We start from the raw sequence: 25,953 nt of genomic DNA, 5'->3' as shown, positions 1-25,953 counted from the left end.
AGGTGTGGGAAGGCACTTTTGCCCAAAGCACTCACTCTTCAACTAGCTTCTTACTGCCCAAATTCCACAGCTCTCTTGGCATTCCAATATCCTATGGACTGAGAAGAATAAGTCTTCTTGGGAAAGGTTATAGATTAAGTCATTCATTGTACAGGCAATGAAAGAGGTGTTTATTGGTCTTTTGCTAAAAGCAGATTATTAGTAGGGTGGCAGAACAAGAAACAAGAGAGCAAAGGACGGAAGGCAAATTTACTGTTTCACAGGTGGCTGGGCTCTTTCTGGTATTAAGGAGGGGAATTTGTAAGCAATTTAACTGCAAAAAAACTCCAAAACAAACAAACCACAAAACCTATTTCTGGCACATAGGTTATGGGAATTTTCACCAGTTGGATGCGAATATAACTGCTGAGATGTCCTCGTCTACATATAATAGTCACCAGTAAAGTAATCTTTGGAAAAAATTATAGTATATTAACCTTTTAAATTAATGTTCCTCTCTTCTTTTTAAAAGGAATAATTGTAAGACATGAATTTTAATGTCTGGAATATCAAAGAGATGCTCAGTATTCCCTCAGGCTCTGGGTAAGTTTTCTGGTTATATACTCTGATACTTAAGAGGATCTTATAGTTGCATTGATTTCATAGAAACAGGCTCCCCTTCCTATTAGTTTATAGTAATAGAGTTACCCGATATAGCTTCTTCCCTTTCTCTTCCCCTCTCTTGTCACCACTGCACCCTCCCATATTTGTCTTTTTCCTTTTGCCTATTTTCTGATTATAAAAGCAGTATCAATGGCTATGTGTGTTAATTGAGTAATGACTGTCCAGCACTGGACCTAGGGACTATGAGAGTTAGACATGGTCCAGCATCTGGAAACTCTCACCTCATTTGGAGCAATTGCTATTGAAACAGCAAGGATCAAACTCAAGACAATGTTCAGATAAGTGTTCAGTTGTGTAGTACAATTTGTAGGCACCATGAAATCAAGAACCACTCCATCTGTTGACAGGGCTCATTGAGATACTGCCTGCTCTACTACTCCACTGAGGTACTTAGATTGGTGTCCACTAGCCATATAGTAGGCCTGCCATTGCTAACTTGGTGGGCGTACCCCAGAAGTAGTATATATTAAGGGATTTCCAATTGTTTTGGTATGCTTTTATCATTGGATAGTTTCTTTTCTTCCTAACACCTTCCTAAAGACAGCAAAAAACCTAAAACATTGTTGTTGTTGTTATTTTTCTTAAAAAGAAAAAAAGAGCTTACAGTTGATACAGAGTAGGGGAAAAAAAATCTATGCTTAATTCCAGATCATAGCTTTAAGATGTAAATCCTACAGGACTTCTGTAGGCTTACAGAGCTGTTTCTTTTCCAGCCCAGCTAATTATTCTCTTTGACCTAAGAGGGGAGTCACAGAGAGCTATTTAGCTATTTTAAGCAGTGATTATGCAAACCATATTATATGTGTGCAGCCTATTACCTTAGCTAATCTTAGAAAATGATTCTATGAGTCAAAATAATTTCTCTGTTCTGAACAAGTAGGGTTTCTTTTTGCCTTGTATTAATAAATAATGATAGCTTTAGCTTAGAATATGTACTTATAGGCTATCTATTTTAAATCTAACATTTGGAAAAGGAATGATCTGCATGTGTGTGTTTTAATGAAAAGCATGTTTTCTTGGGTTACACAACAGCATTAAGTAACACAAATTGTTACTGAGTTGTCTTTCAAGTAAAAACTTGAAGACTATATGTTTTACTTGTCTGTCCACTTCTGTGCTGTCTCTGTAGTAGGCTTAGTACACTGTGTTCAAGTGTGATTGTATCATTATCAATATCATTATCCCCTTCATATGTGAGATTTAGACTGGCATAGGTATCCATGGGAAGCAAGTTGGAAGTCCACAGCTGGAAGTATTTAGAACAAGCAAGGATAAGACACTAAAAGTGTGAAAGGGAATAACACAATGTTTAATGGATCTTTCTGTGTGCAAACCTGAGTTGATCGTATTCTTCAGTCTGGATGAGGCCTATTTTAGTCTGCTTGGGCTGCCATAACAGAGTACAATAAACTGGATGGCTTAAACAACAGAAATTTATTTTCTCACGGTTCTGAAGATTGAAAGTCCTAGAACCCTAGGCCAGCATGATTGGTTTTGGGTGAGGACTCCCTTCTTGGCTTGCAGACAGCTGCCTTTCTCTGTGTCCTCACATGGTGGAGAGAGAAGGAATGAGGGCAAGCTCTTTGGTCCTTTCTTAAAAGGACACTAGGGGCTTCCCTGGTGGTGCAGTGGTTGAGAGTCCGCCTGCCAATGCAGGGGACACGGGTTCGGGCCCTGGTCTGGGAGGATCCCATGTGCCGCGGAGCAACTGGGCCCGTGAGCCACAGCTACTGAGCCTGCGCGTCTGGAGCCTGTGCTCTGCAACAAGAGAGGCTGCGATGGTGAGAGGCCTGCGCACCGCGATGAGGAGTGGCCCCCGCTTGCCGCAACTAGGGAAAGCCCTCGTGCAGAGACGAAGACCCAACACAGCCAAAGATAAATAAATAAATAAATAAGTAAATAAATTTAAAAAACTAACCTCCCCATTCCCCCTCCCCACCCCCACCCTCTTTTTTTTTTTTTTTTTTTTAAAGGGCACTAATCCCATCATGAGGGTCCCACTCTCCTCACCTCATCAAACCCTAATTACCTTCTAAAGGCCCCATTTCCAAAAACCGTCAAAATAGAGCTTAGGGCTTCAACACATGAACTTTGGGAGGACACAAACATTCAGTCCATTTCTAGGTCTATCTTGTGTTTGTTGTATTATAGCTCCTTCTCTCCCTCCAATCCTGCTCCTTTCCTTCCCTATAGACAACAAAATCTAGGAGAGTTAATATGTATCCTTCCAATTAACCTTCTACATACTCAGTTACATACTTGTTTGGTGTGTGTGATGTAGCCTTATAAATTACATTAATGTATGAGAGAGTTCATTAAATTTTTACTTTTTCTGCACTCAAAAATTATATTTTTGAGACTTATCCATATGGTTATATGTAAATCTAGCTTATTGCTTCTGACTACTGCATCAGTTATATGCATAAGCCATATTTTATTTTTAATCTATTCCCTTAGTGATGAACAAATTCAACCTTTTAAAAGATAATGTTCTCTTAATCCCTAAAGATTTTGTGAACTTTGATCTCCAAAATGGTGTTATAGTCCATAATGTTATAGTACAAGGAATAATGGTGTTAGTCCTTAATGTGTGAAATTCCATCTGATTGTTCCCAGGTTGTTGTAATCGAAATGTCTGGCATTCAAAATTTCCTTGTTTCTTTACAGGTAGTACTGGCAGTGTGCAGGGAACTAGGAGGTCAAAAAAAGCTAGCATTCTGCCCAGAATATTCTAAAATAGTTTTGAATTATGGTTTCATTTGCCCACTTGATATACTTGTATTTTCTTGCTTAATTTCAGGGCCACGAAGTCATCTAACTGGAATAATAATCAGACTGATTACTCTAGTCTCAGTGATTCCCAGTTCCTTTTTGGATCCCAGTTCTGTCCAGAAAGTTCAGAGACCCCGTCAACACCCTTGGACTTTGGTATCCACCTGAGACATCCAAAACAGTCACAACAGAATTCTCTGGATGTAAGTCTGAATTCCAGAATTTCTCTGCACATGTTTCACAGTCATTATGGACATAAACTGTAAAGAAGACTTATTCTGCTGGGTTATATTTTAGAGTTGTACATCTCTAAGGATTACTGTCCTAAATAGATTTGTGCTTGACTGGTGACTCATTTGACTTGGTAGTGTGAAATGGAAAACATGTTTATATTTGCATTTTCTTCCATTACTAAAACAATATATTAGAATAGTGCCAGTACTTTGACTACTGCTAGGGAGTGCCAAATATTGCATGACATTTAACTCCTTGAAGAAGGAGATGAGGATATTGAGGCCTAAGTTGATAAATAAGGGCCAGAATGAGGAACAGAATCTCTTGATTTTTTGAGACCAGCCTATCTTCTTTTGTGAGTCAGAAATATTTTTATATATTTACTTATTTTGATGTAGAACCAGATTTAACTTTATACACAGACTTAACTGCATCATATAGGGACTTAATGAATAAGATTAGGCCGATACTTTAAGTTAGTAAGGTATGATCTGAGATAAATATTTTAGTACAAAAATTGGTACCCAGTGATATGAAGGAGTAAATGTACTGCCTGAATGTTCCAGAGTAAGTTTTGCCTCAGAATGCAGGAAATGGCTCACCGTATGCCTGCATCACATGTCAAATTTATCAACAAGTCTAGTTCATCATCAACTGAGCAACAGCAATTTGAGTTAAACTTATTAATATAAAAACTTTAACACATCATCTCAAGACAGAATAATTTTCTGTTGCTGCCTTTAAATTTATGCAATTGATTTTAAGCCATTTTAGCTGACATTTTAAATACCTCTGGTCTGGTAAGGCAGAAATTATATTAGTAAAAAGAGTTGCTTTGTTTTAATATAATTTTCTGGTACATATGAAATAAAAAGGAAATACTACATGCTATATTGTATTTTATGGTTTGCACTTAAGTGTGACTCTGCTTTGTATAGATAATAGTGCATGCTATAAATATTTTTATGTGTGAAATGCTATGATTTTTTTTTTTTCCACTGAACAGAGTGAACCTAGTATTTTCACAAAGTACCAAACAAAACCCCAGCTGTTTGGAAGAGATACAAAAGATGGAGGCTTATTTCCTCTTCCTTTGTCAGTTGGAAAATCAAAAGGCCTCTTGGAACAGTTTGAGGAGAAAAAGAAAAGTGCAAAAGACAAATGTGACAGGTACACAAACCTTTCAAGTGGATGAGACAGCTCCTCTCTTCTGAGCGAAACAGAAGATGGAATGTCAGTAGTCGAAAAATTCAGTTTCAGCATGAGAGCATTCTTGCCTTTACAGCTCATCTAATAATTACTCTTTATTTGCTTTCTTGTCAGTGTGACTTATGGCTGCCACAGTTTTGGTCTCTCTGAATATTAAGCTAAAGAACTTCTCAGAGAAATGCAATATTCAAGTAATGTTATATTTATTCTGCCTAAAATTCTGCCCTTTAATTTTTTTTTTCCAGATCATCAGAATTAGGAAATTAGTTAACATTTGTTTTAGGGTCAAGAATATAGCACATGAATTCTTAAGTCATAGTTCAGGCTGATTTTCTCACTTTGAAATGGTATTTTTAAAGATATACCCTAAATTTTATACATATTCTTATTCGCTACATATATATGTGTGTGTATATATATAAGCAAATATTAGGGCTACTATATTAATTTGCAAATGAATAAGTGGCAGTCACTGAGGAAATTAACTTGTTCATTTCTTGGTAGTAAGTTATTAACAGGACATCTTTAGGTATCATAGAAATCATAACACCCAAGCAGAAATATACTTTATTATTTCTGTAACAGTAAAGATGTATCACTTAGCATCACCACTAGTACTTTCATGTCGAAAGAGCCAGAATTTCTTTAAAAATTCTAGATTAGGAATTCTTTAAAATTAGGAATTCTTTAAAAGATTAGGTATCTTTTCCACTGTATATTTACATTCCTTTAGTGAGCAAAGCAAAATGCTCTATACGAAGTGTTTGATTCTGCTGATAAATAAACATTTCCCAGATGCTGACAGACTTCTTTCCCCTAGGAATCTAGGCTCTAGGACTCATAACGATTGTAGAGTACTGCAGATGAGCAGGCTCCTCTCATCTTACTGCTTCAGATAAATTAGTCTTAATTTTTTTTGTTCTCTGGGCTTTTGGATTACATTTTGTTTGATCAAGATTTCTGTAGCTGACATGTTTACCCAGATAATGTAAAAAAAAAAAAAAAAAAAAAAAGATTTCTGTAGCTAAGGCACTTCCCTGGTGGTCCAGTGGCTAAGACTCCATGCTCCCAATGCAGGGGGCCCGGGTTTGATCCCTGGTAGGGGAACTAGATCCCACATGCCGCAACTTAAAAAAAAAGATCCGGCATACTGCAACTAAGACCCAGTGCAGCCAAACAAATAAACAAACAAACAAATAAGATTTCTGTAGCTAAAAAAAACTTTTTTTGAAACATTAAGTCCTTCTTGATATTTCCTTCCTCCCTCCCTCCCTCCCTCCCTCCCTTCCTTTCTTTATTTCATTTTTCATTTCCTTCTTTTTTTTGTAGTGACATGAGTTTCTTTTTTTTTTGGCCATGTGGCTTGTGGGATCTTAGTTCCCAGACCAGGGATTGAACCCAGGCCCTCGGCAGTGAGAGCATGGAGTCCTAACCACTGGACCGCCAGGGAATTCTCAGAAATGAGTTTCTGTTAATGTTTATTTACAAGATGGCTGGCAAAAAATAAATAGTATTTATATAGAGAGAACAGATGATAAGGACACTGAAGAATCACTTCTCTATTTAAAAAATTTCAAGCTTACGATATTGATTTAAATGCTAAGCAAAAAATCATAATTTTAATAAATTCTGGCAAAAACAAACCCCAAGATTTTAGATTCCTTGTTTTCTGTCAATAAGTGCTTATCAGAAATGTGGTGAGGAATGAGAAATTTTTAAATGAGAAAGAGAAAGCATACCACTGTAAATTTGGAAGGAGGAAAATGATAAGGCATGGTACAGAGTTCAAACATAAAGAGATGCTACAAATCAATAAGACATGGATTTACATATTGTGTTTTGAAAGTACATGTTTTCCCAAATGTATAGAAAGGGCATATGAGGTTAAGATATCTCAAAAGAAGCCTTAATCATTCAGATTGCATTTGTTATGACTCAAATAAAAACCCACCTCAAACTAGCCTGGACAAAAAGGAGGATATATTAGCTCTCTTAACCAATCTGGGAAGGACAGGGAATGAAATGAAATCAGAATCTGTCTCTTTTCTGTGCTTCTCTCTCCATCTATACTTCATTCTCTCCTACTAGAGACCAGCTTCCTATTAACACAGAAAAAGAGACTCTCACCCCTTAGTTACAATTTGAAAATCCTAGTGAAAGCTTCTGATGGGCTTGTTTATTAGGTTGTGGGGGGGTGAGGGGAGGGGGCTGTGACTGGGAGTCCTCACCAGAATCACTTTGTGGATGCAGAAAGAAGCAATTCCCCATTAGAGCTGGATGCTGGGCACACCAGACAATGGATATCCATTACCCAGATTCTTATTTTTTAATCAGTCATATTTGAGAAAACAGATCTGTCTCATAACCAATGAATAACCTAAGGACCACAAATAGATTATAAAACGAACCATGGGGACTTCCCTGGTGGCGCAGTGGTTAAGAATCCACCTGCCAATGCAGGGGACACGGATTTGAGCCCTGGTCCGGGAAGATCCCACATGCCACGGAGCAACTAAGCCCGTGCGCTGCAACTACTGAGCCTGTGCTCTAGAGCCCATGAGTCAAAACTACTGAGCCTGTGTGCCACAACTACTGAAGCCCACATGCCTAGAGCCTGTGCTCCACAACAAGAGAAGCCACTGCAATGAGAAACCCACGCACCGCAGGGAAGAGTAGCCCCCACTCACTGCAACTAGAGAAAGCCTGCACGCAGCAACAAACACCCAACACAACCAAAAATAAATAAATAAAATAAATAAATTTTTTTTAAAAAAAGAAAACATATGGATGGCAAATAAATACATGAAAAGTTTCTCAACACCATTAGCCATTTTGGAAATAAAAATTGAAATCATAATGAGATATTACTGCTTATCTGTTAGCGTGGCTAAAATTAAAACAAACAAAAACTGACAATACCAAGTGCCGAGCAAGGATATAGACCAAATGGAAATCTTGCTGGTGGAAATGCAAGATGATACAGCCCCTTTGGAAAAGTTGGACAGTTTCTTATAAAATTAAACATAATTTACTATATGCCTCTGTAGTTCTACTCCTAGGTATTTATCCTAGATAAATGAAAATTTATGTTTACACAGAAGCCTATGCAATAACGTTTATAGTAGCCTTGCTCATAATCACCAAAAACTGGGCACAACCCAAATGTCCTTCGATGTATGAATGGATAAACAAACTATGGTATGTCCATACGATGGAACACTACTCAGCAATGAAAAGGAATAAACTATTGCTACTATTGCTACAACAACATGGTTGAATCTCAAGAGCACTATGCTAAGCGAAAGAAATCACAAAGGTTACATACTCTATGATTCCATTTAAATGACATTCTGAGAAAAGCAAAACTATAGGGATGGGTATCAGATCAGTGATTACCAAGGGTTATGGGTGTGGGCTGGACTTTACCACAAAGAGACAGCATGAAGGATTTTTTTTGGATACTGTCTTATATCCTGGTTGTGATGGTGGTTACATGAATCCTAATTTTGTGTTAAAACTCATAGAACTGTGTACACACACACACACACACACACATACAAATTAATTTCATATGTTAATTTAAATTTTTTAAAGTGTTAAAAGTTATTAAAAGATATTGGGTGGTTCATTTTATTAGTTAAGATTATGTTCAGCTGCATTGACGTATATACACTCATTCTCATTATAATAATAGAAGTTTTTTAAAGATGTTTATTTTTCTTTAATGCAAGAATCATCCTGAAGTGTGTGGTCCAGGGCTAGAATGATGGCTCCATGGACCTCAAGGATCTGGCTCCTTCCAGCAGTGTTGTCTGCCATCCCTAAAGTATGACTGCCCCCTGCCCCCGCCATCCTCACAGTGCTTGGAGGCTGCTGGAATTCCAGCTGTTACATCAGAGTTCCAGACAGCTGATGGATGAGCGAAGGAAGAAGGGTATCTTCCCGTCCCTTTAGGATTCTTTTTTTTTTTCTTGGCCACGCCATGTAGCTTGCAGGATCTCAGTTCCCCGACCCGGGATTGAACCCAGGCCCACGGCAGTGAAAGCACAGAGTCCTAACCACTGGACTGCCAGGGAATTCCCTAGGATTCTTCTTAGAAGTTGCATGCAACACTTTTGCTTATATCTCACAGTGGCTAAAATTTACTCACATGGCCACACCTAGATGCAAGGGAGTCAGGGAATGTCATCTATCTGGGTGGCAGTGCATGGTGGGTGAGGATCAGGAATCTAATTTCCAAGGAAGAAAATGAGGCCAATTTAAGTTTCTGCCACAGTCGTACAATTGCCAACAACTACCTGCCATGGACAACTTCCCAAACAAAGTCTCAAAATTAGTCCGGGGCAGATTCTGCTGCCCACTAACCCCTGCCCAGAGTGCACTAGACCCTTCCCTGCATTGTAGTCAGTGTAGTCCTGGACACTTTTCTTTCTTTCTTTTTTTTTTTTTGATGTGGTCCCTTTTTAAGATCTTTATTGAATTTGTTACAAAATTGCTTCTGTTTTATGTTTTTGGGGGTTTTTTTGGTGATTGTTTTATTGTTTTTTGGCTGCGAGGCATGTGGGATCTTAGCTCCCTGACCAGGGATCGAACCTGCACCCCCTGCACTGGAAGGCGAAGTCTTAACCACTGGATCACCAGGGAAGTCCCGAGTCCTGGACACTTTTATCAGTCCCATGGCGCTCCATCTTTCTACTACTATTGCCACAGCAACCAGAAAAGAGAGCTCACAGTCTTTTTCTCCTGACTCCCAGTCTGGCAAGGCATGTGTGAGGGGAGAGCCCAGGGTTCAGGAAAAGCTCAGAAAGCAAGCCTCTGGCACCCTCAGCCTCAAGAGAAGGAAAGAGACTCTGCTCCTCCCCAAGATCCCTAACCTGAGGAACTCCTCAAACAGGAAAGAGGGTCAGATGCAGAACAAACTAAAATAAAGAATCTAGACTTTTCACTCTAAGTATAAATTTGTAGATTCTGTAGTAGAGGTTTCATCGAATGCTTTGGGAGTCCTGAGGACAGGCTTCCAGCTCTGACTGGGGGCGTCAGGAAAGACTCCATCCAAGGGAGCACATCTAAACTGAGTGGGAGTTTTGGGCAGAGATCTTGGGTCTGTCAGATTTTCAAGTCTGCCTCTGAATCAGCTTACTCTGTGAACCACCACTAACACTGTTTTATGTAACTCTGCTCTATTTCTGAGTATTTTCTTTCTTTCTTTTAAAATTTATTTATTTTATTTATTTATTATTTTTGGCTGCGTTGGGTCTTTGTTGCTGCGTGCGGGCTTTCTCTAGTTGCGGCGAGCAGGGGCTACTCTTCGTTGCGGTGCACGGGCTTCTCATTGCAGTGGCTTCTCTTGTTGTGGAGCATGGGCTCTAGGCGCACGGGCTTCAGTAGTTGTGGCTCGCGGGCTCTAGAGTGCAGGCTCAATAGTTGTGGCGCACGAGCTTAGTTGCTCTGCTGCATGTGGGATCTTCCCGGACCAGGGCTTGAACCCATGTCCCCTGCATTGGCCTGTGGATTCTTAACCACTGCACCACCAGGGAAGCCCTATTTTTGTGTATTTTCAAAAATAAAAATGGGATTGTTTCCTATGGACTATTTTGCAATCTGTTTTTCAAATTTAATAATATTAAATGATTATATTTCTGTTTCATCTACAAAATCATTTCTCTGGTTGCACTGTATTCTATTATATGGACCATTTAGGGGGTTATGTTTTAAATGTTTAATACAGCATGAGACATGCCAAGAACACACAATGAGATAATGATAATCTTTTCAACAAATGATGTTGGGAAAACTGGGTCCTTATGCAAAAGAATGGAAAAGGACCCTTATCTTATATCATACACAAAAGCCAACTCAAAATGGATTAAAGACTTAAACATGAGACTTGAAACCGTAGAACACCTAGAAGAAAACATAGGGAAAAAGCTTCTTGATGTTGGTCCTGGCAATGATGTCTTGGATATGACACCAAAAGCACAGGCAACAAAAGGAAAAATAGACAAGTGGGATTACATCAAACTACAGGCGTCCCTCAGTATCCAAAGGAGATTGGTTCCAGGAGACCCTACACATACCAAAATCCACTGATGCTCAAGTCCCATAGTCAGCCCTCTATATCTTCAGGTTTTGAATCCACAAACTCAACCAACTGCAGATGGAAATTTCTGTCCATGGTTGCATGAATCTGCACATGCAAAACCCTCGAACACAGAGGGCCAACTATATTTATTGAAAAAAATCTGCATATAAGTGGACCCATGAATATCAAACCTATGTTGTTTAAGGGTCAACTGTAAAAAGTTTCTGCACAGCAAACGAAACAAAGAAAATGAAAAGGCAGACTTTCCTGGTGGCACAGTGATTAAGAATCTGCCTGCCAATGCAGGGGACTCGGGTTTGATCCCTGGTCTGGGAAGATCCCACATGCTGCAGAGCAACTAAGCCCGTGTGCCACAACTACTGAGCCCGCGCTCTAGAGCGCGCAAGCCACAACTACTGAGCCCACGTGCCACAACTACTGAAGCCCACACACCTAGAGCCTGTGCTCTGCAACAAGAGAAGCCACCACAATGAGAAGCCCATGCACCTCATCGAAGAGTAGCCCTGGCTCACCGCAACTAGAGAAAGCCCACGTGCAGCAATGAAGACCCAATGCAGCCAAAAGAAAAAAAGAAGAAAAAGAAAATGAAAAGGCAACCCATGGGATAGAAAATATTTGCAAACCATATATCTGATAAAGGGTTAATATAAAACATATAAGGAACACCTACAACCCAATAGCAAAAACAAACAAACAAAAACAAAAAAACAAAATATCCTGATTAAAAGACAAGCAAAAGAATTGAATAGATAGTTCTCCAAAGAAGACATACTAATGGCCATCAGGTATATGAAAAGTGCTCAACTTTGCTAATTATCAGGGAAATGCTTATCAAAACCACAATTAGATATCATCTCACACCTGTCAGAATGGCTATCATTAAAAAAATTAATAACAAATGCTGGCAAGTATATGGAGAAAAGGGAACTCTTGTACACTGTTGGTGGGAGTGGAAATTGGTGCAGCCGCTTTATTTTTTCTAATTTAAAAGAAAAAAATTTTTTTTGGCCATACTGCGTGGCTTACAGGACCTCAGTTCCCTGACCAGGGATCAAACCTGCGTCCTCGGCAGTGAAAGCGCAGAGTCCTAACCACTGGACTGCCAGGGAATTCCCTGGTGCCGCCACTTTAGAAAACAGTATGGAGGTTCCACAAAAAGTTATAAATAGAACTACCATATGATCCAGCAATTCCACTTCTAAGTATATACTCAAAGGAATTGAAATCAGGATCTTGAAGAGATATCTGCACTCTCATGTTCATTGCAGCATTATTTACAATAGCCAAGACATGGAAATAACCTAAATATCTATCAATGGATGAATGGAAAAGAAAATGTGGTATGTACATACAATGAAATATTCTTCAGCCTTAAAAAAGAAGGAAATCCTTCCAGTTGTGACAACATGAATGAACCTGGAGGACATTATGCTAAATGAAATAAGCCAGACATAGAAGGACAAATACTAACTATATGCTACCACTTATATGAGGAGTGTAAAATAATCAAACTCATAGGAGCAGAGAGTAGAATGGTGGTTGTTGGTGGGGGAGTTGTGGGGGAAACAGGCGGAATTAGTCAAAGGGTACAAAGTTTCAGTTTATACAAGATGAATAAATCCTAGAGACCTGTACAGCATAGTGCCTATACTTGACAATGCTCTGTTGTATACTTTAAAATTTGGTAAGAGGGTAGATCTTTTTAAAGTGTTCTTATCCCTACTACTAATAAATAAAGAGGGTGGAAGGAAACTTTTGGAGGTGATGGATATATTTATGGCATAGATTGTGGAGATGGTTTCACAGTTGTATACTTATGTCCAAACTTGTATACATTAAATATGTACAGCTTTTTGTGTGTTAATCCATACCTCAATAAAGTAATTAAAAAAAAAAACCCAACTTGAGTACTGACCACTCAGAACAGATGATGACTACAAGCAACTGGCACAGCTATGTCCTTGTACAAGACTGGAAGTTCTTTTTGTTCAAAATTTCTAAAGCATTGCTCCATTGCCTTATAGCTTTCTGTGTGCTTTTAAGAGGTCTGCTGCCATTCTGATTCCTGATCCTGTGTATGTCACTTGCTTTTTTATTTCTGGAAATTTTTAGGATCTTCTCACTATCCTTAGAGTTTGGAAATTTTACAGCAAATAGCCCTGGGCATTGGGGAATTACTTTTGACCTATAACTTGTGTCTTTCGGTTTTGGGAATTTTTCTTTTATTATATCTTTGAAAACCTCCTTTTCACTCTTCTTTTTTCCTGGATCTCCAATTTTGGGCATGCATTGAATCTCCTGCATTGATCCTCTAATTTTTTTTTTTTTTCTACCTACTTATTTTTCATCTCTTTATCTTTTGTTCTATTTTCCATCATATTTCCATACTGTATCTTCTAGTTAGTCAATTTGTTTAATTTCTGCTATTTTTAATTTATAAGTTCCCTTTCTTAGTCTCTGCTTTTATACTTTAATAGCATTCTGTTCTCATCCTTAATTCATTAATTTTTTTTCATTTTAATATTTTTATTGTTTTCAGGTAACGTCTTAATCTTATTCATAAAACCATAAGGTTTGTAGATTTCCAAATGATTCTATCAAATTCTTCTTTTAAAGTCAGTCTTTTGGACAATCCTGCAGCCTGTGGAATGAAAGCCACATTCACAGAAAGACAGACAAAATGAAAAGGCAGAGGACTATGTACCAGATGAAGGAACAAGATAAAACTCCAGAAAAACAACGAAATGAAGTGGAGATAGGCAACCTTCCAGAAAAAGAATTCAGAATAATGATAGTGAAGATGATCCAGGACCTCAGGAAAAGAATGGAGGCAAGGATCGAGAAGATGCAAGAAACGTTTAACAAAGATCTAGAAGAATTAAAGAACAAACAAACAGAGATGAACAATACAATAACTGAAATGAAAAATACACTAGAAGGAATCAATAGCAGAATAACTGAGGCAGAAGAATGGATAAGTGACCTGGAAGACAGAATGGGTGGAATTCACTGCCATGAAACAGAATAAAGAAAAAAGAATGAAAAGAAATGAAGACAGCCTAAAAGACCTCTGGGACAACATTAAGTGCACCAACATTCGCATTATAGGGGTCCCAGGAGGAGAAAAGAGAGAGAAAGGACCCGAGAAAATATTTGAAGAGATTATGGTCGAAAACTTCCCTAACATGGGAAAGGAAATAGCCACCCAAGTCCAGGATGCGCAGAGAGCCCCAGGCAGGATAAACCCAAGGAGAAACATGCTAAGACACATAGTAATCAAACTGACAAAAATTAAAGACAAAGAAAAATTATTAAAAGCAACAAGGGAAAAAAATGACAAATAACATACAAGGGAACTTCCATAAGGTTAACAGCTGATTTCTCAGCAGAAACTCTACAAGCCGGAAGGGAGTGGCATGATATATTTAAAATGATGAAAGGGAAGAACCTACAACCAAGATTACTCTACCTGGCAAGGATCTCATTCAGATTCGATGGAGAAATCAAAAGCTTTACAGACGAGCAAAAGCTAAGAGAATTCAGCACCACCAAACCAGCTATACAACAAATACTAAAGGAATTTCTCTAAGTGGGAAACACAAGAGAATAAAAGGACCTACAAAAACAAACCCAAAACAATTAAGAAAATGGTAATAGGAACATACATATCGATAATTACCCTAAACGTGAATGGATTAAATGCTCCAACCAAAAGACACAGGCTTGCTGAATGGATACAAAAACAAGACCCATATATATGCTGTCTACAAGAGACCCACTTCAGACCTAGGGACACATTCAGACTGAAAGCGAGGGGATGGAAAAAGATATTCCATGCAAATGGAAATCAAAAGAAAGCTGGAGTAGCAATACTCATATCAGATAAAATAGACTTTAAAATAAAGAATGTTACAAGAGACAAGGAAGGACACTACATAATGATCTAGGGATCAATCCAAGAAGAAGATATGACAATTATAAATATATATGCACCCAACATAGGAGCACCTCAATACATAAGGCAACTGCTAACAGCTATAAAAGAGGAAATTGACAGTAACACAATAATAGTGGGGCACTTTAACACCTCACTTACACCAATGGACAGGTCATCCAGACAGAAAATTAATAAGGAAACACAAGCTTTAAATGACACAATACCAGATAGATTTAATTGATATTTATAGGACATTCCATCCCAAAACAGCAGATTACACTTTCCTCTCAAGTGCACATGGAACATTCTCCAGAATAGATCACATCTTGGGTCACAAATCAAGCCTCAGTAAATTTAAGAAAATTGAAATCATATCAAGCATCTTTTCTGACCACAACGCTATGAGCTTAGAAATAAATTACAGGGAAAGAAACGTAAAAAAACACAAACACATGGAGGCTAAACAATACATTACTAAATAACCAAGAGATCACTGAAAAAAATCAAAGAGGAAATCAAAAAATACCTAGAGACAAATGACAACGAAAACACGACGATCCAAAACCTATGGGATGCAGCAAAAGCAGTTCTAAGAGGGAAGTTTACAGCAATACAATCCTACCTCAAGAAACAAGAGGGACTTCCCTGGTAGCGCAGTGGTTAAGAATCCACCTGCCAATGCAGGGGACACGGGTTCCAGCCCTGGTCCAGGAAGATCCCACATGCCGTGGAGCAACTAAGCCTGTGCACCACAATTACTGAGCCTGCGCTCTAGAGCCTGCAAGCCACAACTACTGAGCCTGCGTGCCACAGCTTCTGAAGCCCGTGCACCTAGAGCCCATGCTCAACAACAAGAGAAGCCACTGCAATGAGAAGCCCGTGTACCACAACGAAGAGTAGCCCCCATCTGCCACAACTAGAGAAAGCCTGCGCACGGCAACGAAGACCCAACACAGCCTAAAATAAATAAATAAATAAATAAATTTTTAAAAGGAAACAAGAAAAATCTCAAATAAACAATCTAACCTTACACCTAAAGGAACTAGAGAAAGAAGAACAAACAAAACCCAAAGTTAGCAGAAGGAAAGAAATTATAAAGATCAGAGCAGAAATAAATGAAATAGAAACAAAGAAAACAATAACAAAGACTCAATAAAACTAAAAGCTGGTTCTTTGAGAAGATAAACAAAATTGATAAACGTTTAGCCAGACTCATCAAAAAAAAGAGGGAGAGGACTCAAATCAATAAAATCAGAAATAAAAAAAGGAGAAGTTACAATGGACACCACAGAAATACAAAGCATCATAAGAGACTACTACAAGCAACTCTCTGCCAATAAAATGGACAACCTGGAAGAAATGGACAAATTCTTAGAAAGGTATAACCTTCCAAGACTGAACCAGGAAGAAGCAGAAACTATGAACAGACCAATCACAAGTAATGAAATTGAAACTGTGATTAAAAATCTTTCAACAAACAAAAGTTCAGGACCAGATGGCTTCACGGGTGAATTCTATCAAACATTTAGAAAAGAGCTAACACCCATCCTCCTCAAACTCTTCCAAAACATTGCAGAGGAAGAAACACTCCCAAACTCATTCTATGAGGCCACCTTCACCCTGATACCAAAACCAGACAAAGATACTACAAAAAAAGAAAATTACAGACAAATATCACTGATGAATATAGATGCAAAAATCCTCAACAAAATACTAGCAAACAGAATCCAACAACACATTAAAAGGATCATACACCATGATCAAGTGGGATTTATCCCAGGGATGCAAGGATTCTTCAATATATGCAAATCAATCAATGTAATATGCCATATTAACAAATTGAAGAATAAAAACCATATGATCATCTCAATAGATGCAGAAAAAGCTTTTGACATAATTCAACACCCATTTATGACAAAAACTCTCCAGAAAGTGGGCATGGAGGGAACCTACCTCAACATAATAAAGGCCATATATGACAAACCCACAGCAAACATCATTCTCAATGGTGAAAAACTGAAAGCATTTCCTCTAAGATCAGGAACAAGACAAGGATGTCCACTCTCACCACTATTATTCAACATAGTTCTGGAAGTCCTAGCCACGGCAATCAGAGAACAAAAAGAAATAACAAGAATACAAATTGGAAAAGAAGTAAAACTGTCACTCTTTGCAGATGACATGATACTATACATAGATAAAAAAAAATTAAAAAAATAAAGTCAGTCTTTTGGAGCATCCATAAGACTTTGGTATGAAGAGTTGTCCTATTGGGGTTCAAAAATTGATATTTGCATTTGTATAGATTAAAGAAACAAAAATCTGTAAAAATTTTTAATGACAACCCTTGTCTGATTTTTTTCAAAAGAGGGATATTTATTTGAGGAATAATTGTGAAAATTTCTTTTTCATTAGAAATTAATATTGTTCCCAGAACTGTCTCTATATTATCTCATTCTTACTGTCAAAATAATAGTCATTAGACTAAGATGTATCCAGGAATTTTGGGCTATCAGAAAGAAGTCACTATCCTCTGAAGCCATGTTTGCCATAAAAATGAAAGCTGGTCTGTTCTACTGTAGTAACCACTTGAATTGCTAAAATGCAACCTCATTTAAGATCCATGTAGAGTAAATTTTAAAAAACAAAAATGTGTTTTGCTTTGGAAATGATCAGGAAAAGTCAGTGTTCTCCTTTTTTCCATCTGGGCACTAAGGTTTCTCAGAGTTGAGTCTTCAACTCTGATCAAGCACCGTTTTGATGCTGCACTAGGTAGAGTCCAGCCATGTTCATGGAATCAATTCTGTTACATACTGTTTCAATATTTCGCAAAGATTTACTTTCTTTTTTCTCTCCTATTTTAGTGAGACTCTATACAATTTCATTTCCCATATCAAAGAAAGCATTAACAGGGTAAGTATGCCACATTTCAAGGCATTAGAACATCTTGCATTTTAAGAAGTTTAATAATTATATTGTATTGACTTCTGTTCGTGTAGAATAGCAATATTTTAACTACCCTTTTTTATCATTAAATGACAGTTCACCAAGTTAATAAAATAAGGCAACAGTCTGTGAATTATTTCCTAATTTTGGGTTTCTTAGTTACAGACATCTGTGGAAAAATCTGAGGAACATCTCAGTTCCAGAAGCCAATCTATTTGGGATTCTTTGGAAACTGTGGCCAAGACATGTGAGTGTCTAGAGTTTGAGGTTATCAGCAGGGGGCACTGGTGAGCAGTGAATGTGAACTTTCTGACCCCAGCCAGATTTCTGCCAGTGGTGAGGTTCCATACAGTGTTTCAGATGAGAGAATGGGTACATAAGATTAGCCCTGAAGAGGTGTGGAGCTGAACTATGTAGTGGGCTCCACCTCTATATGGGAATGCCCTGGTCCCTCTATGCCTTTTCTGAAGCACCAATCCTCCACCCAGTAACCCTGCTGCCTCAGGGCAGACAGTTCTACCAGGTTTCTCATCTCACTGCCTGAAGTGAATCAAGGGCATCCCTGGTTCTCAAATGAATTGCTGGCTGTGTTGTCTATAAAGGCTCCCTTGCTCCCTTAGGACTTAGAAATAAAGACAGTGCTCCTTTAGGAGTTAGAAATACTCTAGTCACCTACTGTTCTTCTTGCTGCCTTCATTTCAATGAGAGCTGTTTTGTAGTGAATCACAGCATCTTTCTCAATTTCAGTTACAGTCTGTGGTTTGTAAAGTCCTCTGCTCTGCCAATTAGTGATTTACGTTTAGGTGAAACCATGGTTCAGGCCCTTATTTAACCATTACACAGGTCTCCTTAGGTGAACACTTCCCTGGAACCAACAGCTTCTCAGCTAAACAGCAAGATGATGACTGCATCTGCACTTGTTTGCATTTGTCTGTGTGTTTATTTTTTATTTTAAACAAATTGAAGTCAACTTATTCAAATGCCATGGGATGGATTGCTCATGATTTACAAAAATTAATGCCTTTGTGTAACTTAGAAATTAATCCCCATCTGTCTACAAAGAAGCACTGTACTGTCTGCTGGCTTCCAACCTGAATATCCCACACACAGGGCAACTGTGCATCTGCTTGGAAACCTGTTCTGGAAGCGTAGGACTGTTACCCTCACAAGAAGAAGCAAGACAAAGAGCAGAAGGAAAAGGGATGCTTTCTTTGTTTCACATGATAAAATAACTCATTTTAAGTGTGCAAGGAAAGCACTCTCTTTACTTGTTATGTTTAAAACTGGGTGAAGTACAAAAAGGAGAATTGCAGCAAATGTGTGGCATTTAAGGCCCAGAATAGGGAATGGAAGTGCTCAAGGCCCCAACACAGGATGAAGGCAGAGAGAGGAGTAGAACTGAGTCTGGCTTATAGTAGGCATGGGGATCCTGATCCTTCACCCCTGACGGTTTCTTAACTTTCAGAGCTTAAGACTCAAGAGAGCCACATTGATAAGGCAAACAGTAACAAACACTGTGGCACTACATTAATTAAAAGCCAGGTTGTTCTTAAAAATAGGCACAAGGAGCCTGTCCAGAATCATTCCCTTTCTTGGTACGTAGTGATCAGGAGCAGGAAGTTAGTCATTGAGAGAGGAACCAGGCAAATCCCCTGTCATATAGCTAGGCCCAGTCCAGCTAGCCTAGAGCACTGAACTTGCCAGTCAGTGCATTCTGCAGGCTTTCAGTATGCACTCACTGTGCTTGTAAGGGAAGGGGGAAGATACTATGTGAAAGCACTGTCTTGGGTTATTATGTAATTTATACCTTCACAGAATGAGGTCATGAAATCTTTGCCCAGTCACATTCTGCCTGTACAACGAGAAGGATCACTCAAGGCCATCTAATCTAACTCCTCTTCTTCTTCAGCTGAGGACACCAAGGACCAGAGTAATAGAATAAATTACCAAGGGCATCCACATCTCACTTTATCTTGGGTTTAGGTGGGGTAATTAGTAGAAAGCAGTACTTTCACCTAATACGTGTAAGTTCTATTGAAAAATATGGCCATTAGGAGAATAAAAAGGAGGGGCCACTATCAAAATCAGAGAATGACTCTTTTGGAAAATAGATAACTCCATATGTCAAAATTAATTCCATATGAATCAATATATTGTGTGGTGATTAAATCATTAAAAGAACTGTAAGAAGCATGAGCAACATTTTTATAATTTTAGAGTGAGAAATGCCTTTCTGAGCAAGGCACATATAATTGTTGAGAAGAATGAGGTCCATCTATAGGAACCATGTTGGAATGGAAATATTTATTAATTGTTAAATGAAAACAGCAAGGTGCTGCTTATGTGCACATAGTTTGCTCCAGGACACATCTTGTGGAGGAGTGAGATCAGTCAGTGAAAATTGGGAAGGGTATCCTGAGAAAAAGGCGGACTGAGCAAACTCCTCTTGTACATAGAGGCTTCCAGACCCTTTCTCAGGCGGCTTTCATTAGCACAGCAGGGAGAGCAAAACTAGAGTTAAAGGAAAATCACTGGCCATCAGTGGAAAAGCATCAGAATATGACCTCATCTCAATGGAGCCCTTGTCAAATCACTAAAATAGAAATAAACAAAATCATCTTCAAGGACAGAGACAAGGTGGCAGCGAGTAGGAGGACCTTGAGCTCACCTCCTCTCACGAGCACACCAGAATCACAACTAACTGCTGAACAACCATCGATAAAAAAAGACTGGAATCTACCAAAAAAAGATATTCTACATCCAAAGACATAAAGAAGAAACCACGAGACAGTAGGAGTGGCGCACTCACAATATAATCAAATCCCATACCACCCGGGTGGGCGACCCACAAACTGGAGAGTAATTATATCACAGAAGTTCTCTCACAGGAGTGAGAGCTCCGAGCCCCGCGCCAGGCTCCCCAGCCTAGGGATCTGGCACGGGGAGGAAGAGCCCCCAGAGCATTTGGCTTTGAAGGGCAGCAGGGCTTGATTGCAGGAGCACCACACGACTGGGGAAAACAGAGACTCCACGCTTGGAGGGTGTGCACAAGGTTCTGCACGCACCGGGTCCCCGGGCAAAAGCAGACTCCACAGAAGTCGGGGCCAGACCTACCTGCTGGTTTTGTAGGGTCTCCTGGGGAGGCGGGGGGCGGGGGTGGCTATGGCTTTCTCTGGGGTCATAAAAGCTGGTGGTGGACATAGCAGGGATGTGAACTCTGTCTGGAGGCAGACATTTTGCGGCCATGGCACCGAGACCTGGCCCCACCCAACAGCCTGTAAGCTCCAGTGCTGGGACGCCTCAGGCCAAACAAAATCATCTTTTTTCTAAAAAATATTAATTAATTTATTTATTTCGGCTGCACCAGGTCTTAGTTGTGGCAGGCCGCATCTTTAGTTGTGGCACGCAGGCTCTTAGTTGTGGCATGCATGCGGGAACTAGTTCCCTGACCAGGGATCGAAACTGGGCCCCCTGCATTGGGAGTGCAGAGTCCTACCCACTGGACCACCAGGGAAGTCCCTAAACAAAATCATCTTCACAAGAAAATAGAGATATTGGCAGTGCGCTCGGCGGTCCCTCAGATCTGTCTCTTACTTCAACAGTGTTCAGATGGAACAGATGCAGGGATGCCCCTTGCTCCAAACTCTGACCACCCCCCATCCTTTTTTCCAGTCACAACCTTCACAATCAGCCACTCAGCTATCCTCGGCCACCGGGACCAGCCAACACCATTTTTTGAGCTTAACTCCTTATTACCGATCAACCATGAGCTCCCGGATTCGTCAGAATTATTCCACCAAGGTGGAGGCTACCGTCAACTGCCTGGTCAACATGCATCTGCAGGCCTCTTACACCTACCTCTCTCTGGTAGTGATGATGTGGCTCTGGAGGGCATGGGTCACTTTTTCTGTGAATTGGCTGAGGAGAATCGTGAGGGCGCCGAGTGTCTCTTGAAAATGCAAAACCAGCACAGCGGCCGAAGCTATCTCAAGATGAGTGGGGTAAAACCCAGGACGCTATGGAAGCCGCCGTGCTCAGGGAGAAGAACCTGAACCAGGTCCTTGTGGACCTGCACGCCCTGGGTTCTGCCCGCACAGACCCCCACCTCTGTGACTTCCGGGAGAGCTGCTTCCTGGAGGAGCAGGTGAAGCTCATCAAGAAGACGGCGACCACCTGACTAATCTCCCCAGGCTGGCTGGTCCCCAGGCTGGGCTGGGCCAATATCTCTTCGAAAGGCTTACCCTCAAGCACGACTAGGAGCCTCTGAAGCCCAGTGGCCTTTGAGGAGCCCTTCTGGTGTCAGAGCTGCTGCCTGAAGCCCCTCTCTGCAGCCACTAGGCAGCTTTTTAACCACCCTGGACCCCTCCCAAGCCTTGGACCAAATGGAAACAATAAAAGCTTTTTGCAGAAAAAAAAAAAAGAAAGGAAGGGAGGGAGGGAGAAAAAACTAGAGATATTGTCCAGAATATGGAAGTGGATTTTAAAAGGCATTTTTACTAAAAAGCTAAAAATCTGTTTATAGACAAAGCAGAAATGAAATAAGTCTCCTTCTAGAGAAGACACACACACACACACACACACGCACGCACACGCACGCACACACACAGGATCTATAACCTAAACGTGGATATGCACATGTATTGATACAAAATTCCAGAAACTGCTCATAACGTTAAATCCAGGAAGCGGGACCAAGGTCTGCATGGGAGAGATTCGATCATTTTTCATTGTATGCCTGTTTATACTGTTATAGTTTTGTTTTGTTTTTGGCTGCGCCATGCAGCATGCAGGATCTTAGATCCCCCACCAGGAATCAAATCTGTGCCCCCTGCATTGAGAGCGCAGAGTCTTAACCACTGGACTGCCAGGGAAGTCCCTATACTGTTATAGTTTTTAAAAGAAAAAAATTCAATAGACTTTGGAAGTAATAGCTCAATACAAAAGCTCTTTAAAGGAGAAGACCCTGAACATATGTTTCCCAAGGACAAAGAAAGAATATGTGGGACCACAGACTGATGCTTACTGAGTACTGAATCTAGAATTGAAAACTTTGCTTGCCTTCCTCATTTTCTGTTCCTAAGAAACATTGATATTTAGGAACTCAACGAGGGTAGGATAATTACATTTGCTTTCTACTATAAATATCAACATGGATGTCTGGAAAAATATTTCACTAATTGAGTTTAGGGGCAGAAATCCAGTATTTGAAATATAAGTAAACAGCCTTTTTCTAATTGGTTGACACATGGAATTTAACTTGTGTTGAGTAATAGAAAATTCGCTTTCTAAAAAAATTCTTACATTTTTTATTGTGGTAAAATACACATAACATAAAATTTACCAGTTTTTACTTTTTTTCCCCCAAGACCACACTGGCTTGTCTATTCCTAGTCATCACAGGCTCTTTCTTGCCTCAGAAATTTTGCACTTGCTGTTTCCTCTAGCTGAATAACCTTTCCCTAATCTTTGCAGGGCTAGCTGCTCCTTATCTTTCTGGTTTCACCTTACATGACTCTATCTCTGATGACCTTATCTAAAGTAGGTGCCCCCACCCTCTTATTTTTATTATATTTCCTATCAGAGCACTTATCACCATTTTCATTTATTAATGTGCATGTTTGTTTGTTATTTTTTTCTTCTTCAAGACTGCAAAGTTCATGTAAGTAGTTTTGTTCAAGATTGTTTCCATACACCTAGCACAGTGTCTGATAATAAACTTTCAGATAAAACTGTAAATCTCCAATTAATATGTTCAAACACATTGGGGAGTCTTTCTGTTTCACTTTTTCATTAGAGATGTCCTGCCTGGAGCTCAGCCTCCAGCTCCAGATTGGGCAGGCTATGCTTTATGTCCTCTTCTTAGGACTTCACCATCATTCTGAGGATCCTTTTTTTTTTTTTCTCCCATTCCTGAGGGATGGAAGCAGGAGTACTGTGAACCAAGGGAACAGCATGTACAAAAGCCAATGGTGGAAGAGAGGTTGCTTAGGCAGGGCTTAGAGATGCAGAGGATAGTAAGTTAAAGGGAAGTGAGCCTGGGTCTTGTTAGCCAATTTATTGAAAGATTTGGACTTCATCCAGTGGCCTGTGGGGTACCATTGAAAGTTCCAGTGACCGTTTCAGAGGAGGCATGATCATATCTACATTCTAGAAAGATCACTCTGATGACAGGGCCAAGAAGGCTGGCCAAAGAGGACGTTGGTGCCATGATCTGGGCAGCAGGTTTCAGAGTCCCCAGCAGGTGCTAAGGTTGAGTCTGCTTTGGCCAGGATGTTCTCAGGGAGGGAGGGAAGAAGAGACAGTGGAGGAACCACCCTGTTCTTGCTTTCTCTCCTCACCAGGGCTGATCTGGATGGTTAGAGTTCTGGGTGTTGGCAGAGCAGGCTCTGGTAGCCCGTGCCGGGTTCCAGCTTCTCCCTCTCCACGACTGTGGCCTGGGCAGGGTGGGGCATACCATAGTCTTCATGTGGTAAATTGTCATTGTTTTGTATTTAGTGCAAGAGACCACGAAGGCCCAGAGTGATCTGGTGTTGGAAACAGTGCGGGACAAATGCAACATGGAACAGGCCATCCTTGAGTTGCAAAAGAGATTTGAAGGTGTAAGTGTAGACCCTGACCCCTTTCCTCAAGTGTGTTTCTGGCTTTGTTACTAAGACCTAGAGAGACACCTTTAAAATTGCAAATTTCAGCCAAGAACAGAGGCCACCACAGGCCCCTTGGTAACAGGCCAGGGTAGAGGCCAGCTTCCTTTCCCAAGGTTCTCTGGCATGATGTGGACCCTAGGGACCCTGCTCCAGAGCGTAGCCATGTATCCCCTGTATAGTACCCAGCAAGGGACAAGGTTTTGATCTGCTGGCCCATCCTTTGTTTTGTTCACACGTTATATTGTGCATTCTGAGTTGCACTGTCCATAACTCCCTTCTTTCTCACTGCCTTTCTTTAGAGACAAGCAGAGTTTATAGAAATGAAGTCCAACCTGAAGCACCTTGAAGTTTTAGTTGCTCAGCAGAGCAAGGACTTGCAGCAGCTGTGTGAGCAGCTAGGCCAGCTGAATATGCCCAGTGTCCTAGCAGAGCTAAATCAATTGATCTCTGTCCCTCGGATACCCAGACATGTGAAGGACAGTGCTTCTCAGACTTCACCACCTCTGGCCCAGAGCCTCAGTTTCACCATGCAGGAGAAATATGCCTCTGAGGAACCAGTTATGTGGCAGGCCCAGGCCCTCCCTACTGCATGCAATCTTAGTGTGGGCTCCTTGAGGCCTGGGGAGTCTGGCGTCTGGGGTGAGGGAGCAAAGAGTAGTGCTCTCCAAGAAGAGGCTGTGCCGCTGGCAGTTGGAACTGGCAAAAGAAACAGGCAAATCAAGGACAAGGCAGTGCAGACTAACTGCCAGAATTGTGCTATTACTAAAACAGGCTCTGAGAACCATGGCTCTGGCGTCCTGGGCCACAAGATTCCTGAAGACAGGGACCTGGTTTCCCAAGGAGCCTCGCGGCTTATATCCCTGGATTTAAACAACTTTGCAACCAGCATTAAGAACAACTGCCAAAAATGTCAAGCCAAAGGCATGTTTTCGTGTAACCCTTGTGAACAAAGGTTGGTGACTAAACAGAAAGGCAGAACTGTAGAAAGAGGGGGGAAAGACAAGAAGCAGCATCCCAGGAAAGCCCCCAGAAGGAGGCTTCTAGCCAGGAAGCAAGAACAAACCCCAAGCAAAACCTGTGCTTCCAATTCTAAATATCCTCACCCTCCAGTTTCCACACCACAAAGGCCCCCGCTGGGGCGGCAGGAACCCCTTGCTCAGCCCCTGCATCTTCAGGGTCCCAGGAGCCCCACAAAACCAGTCTGCTCTGCTCTGAGAGGAACAGTCATGCCTAGTAAGACAGCAAGGGCAGTGCAAGGGAATCTCTTGCAGTACAGTGGGCATGCTTCCCAAGACAACAGCCTGCTTTCTCACAGTTCCCAGGGGGACCAACAGATGAGCTGGTTCAGTGACCTCAACGTCGGAAAAGAGCCCCCTCAGTGCAAGGAGCCAGGGAAGAATATGCTCTATGACCTGGGTTTTGATAGCAGTGATGATGGCTTCTGA

General features: G+C 40.5%; 1 protein-coding gene and 1 non-coding gene across 2 annotated transcripts; one reads left to right on the top strand and one right to left on the bottom strand.

Annotated features, from left to right (window-relative positions):
- The first annotated feature begins 526 nt into the window (after window positions 1–526).
- On the top strand, window positions 527–25,953 carry IHO1 (interactor of HORMAD1 1). Its single transcript, XM_068556882.1, has 7 exons — window positions 527–582; window positions 3,464–3,638; window positions 4,676–4,839; window positions 17,783–17,831; window positions 18,024–18,111; window positions 24,360–24,463; window positions 24,808–25,953. Exons 1-7 carry the CDS (start codon window positions 527–529, stop codon window positions 25,951–25,953), a joined length of 1,782 nt encoding a protein of 593 aa, XP_068412983.1.
- On the bottom strand, window positions 21,306–21,378 carry TRNAG-CCC (transfer RNA glycine (anticodon CCC)). The gene has a single exon. It is a non-coding gene; the product is annotated as a tRNA-Gly (tRNA).

The sequence above is a fragment of the Eschrichtius robustus genome, chromosome 12, assembly GCF_028021215.1.
Source record: "Eschrichtius robustus isolate mEscRob2 chromosome 12, mEscRob2.pri, whole genome shotgun sequence".
NCBI classification, from domain to species: Eukaryota; Metazoa; Chordata; class Mammalia; order Artiodactyla; family Eschrichtiidae; genus Eschrichtius; species Eschrichtius robustus.
This window is presented reverse-complemented; position numbering and strand designations above follow the sequence as displayed.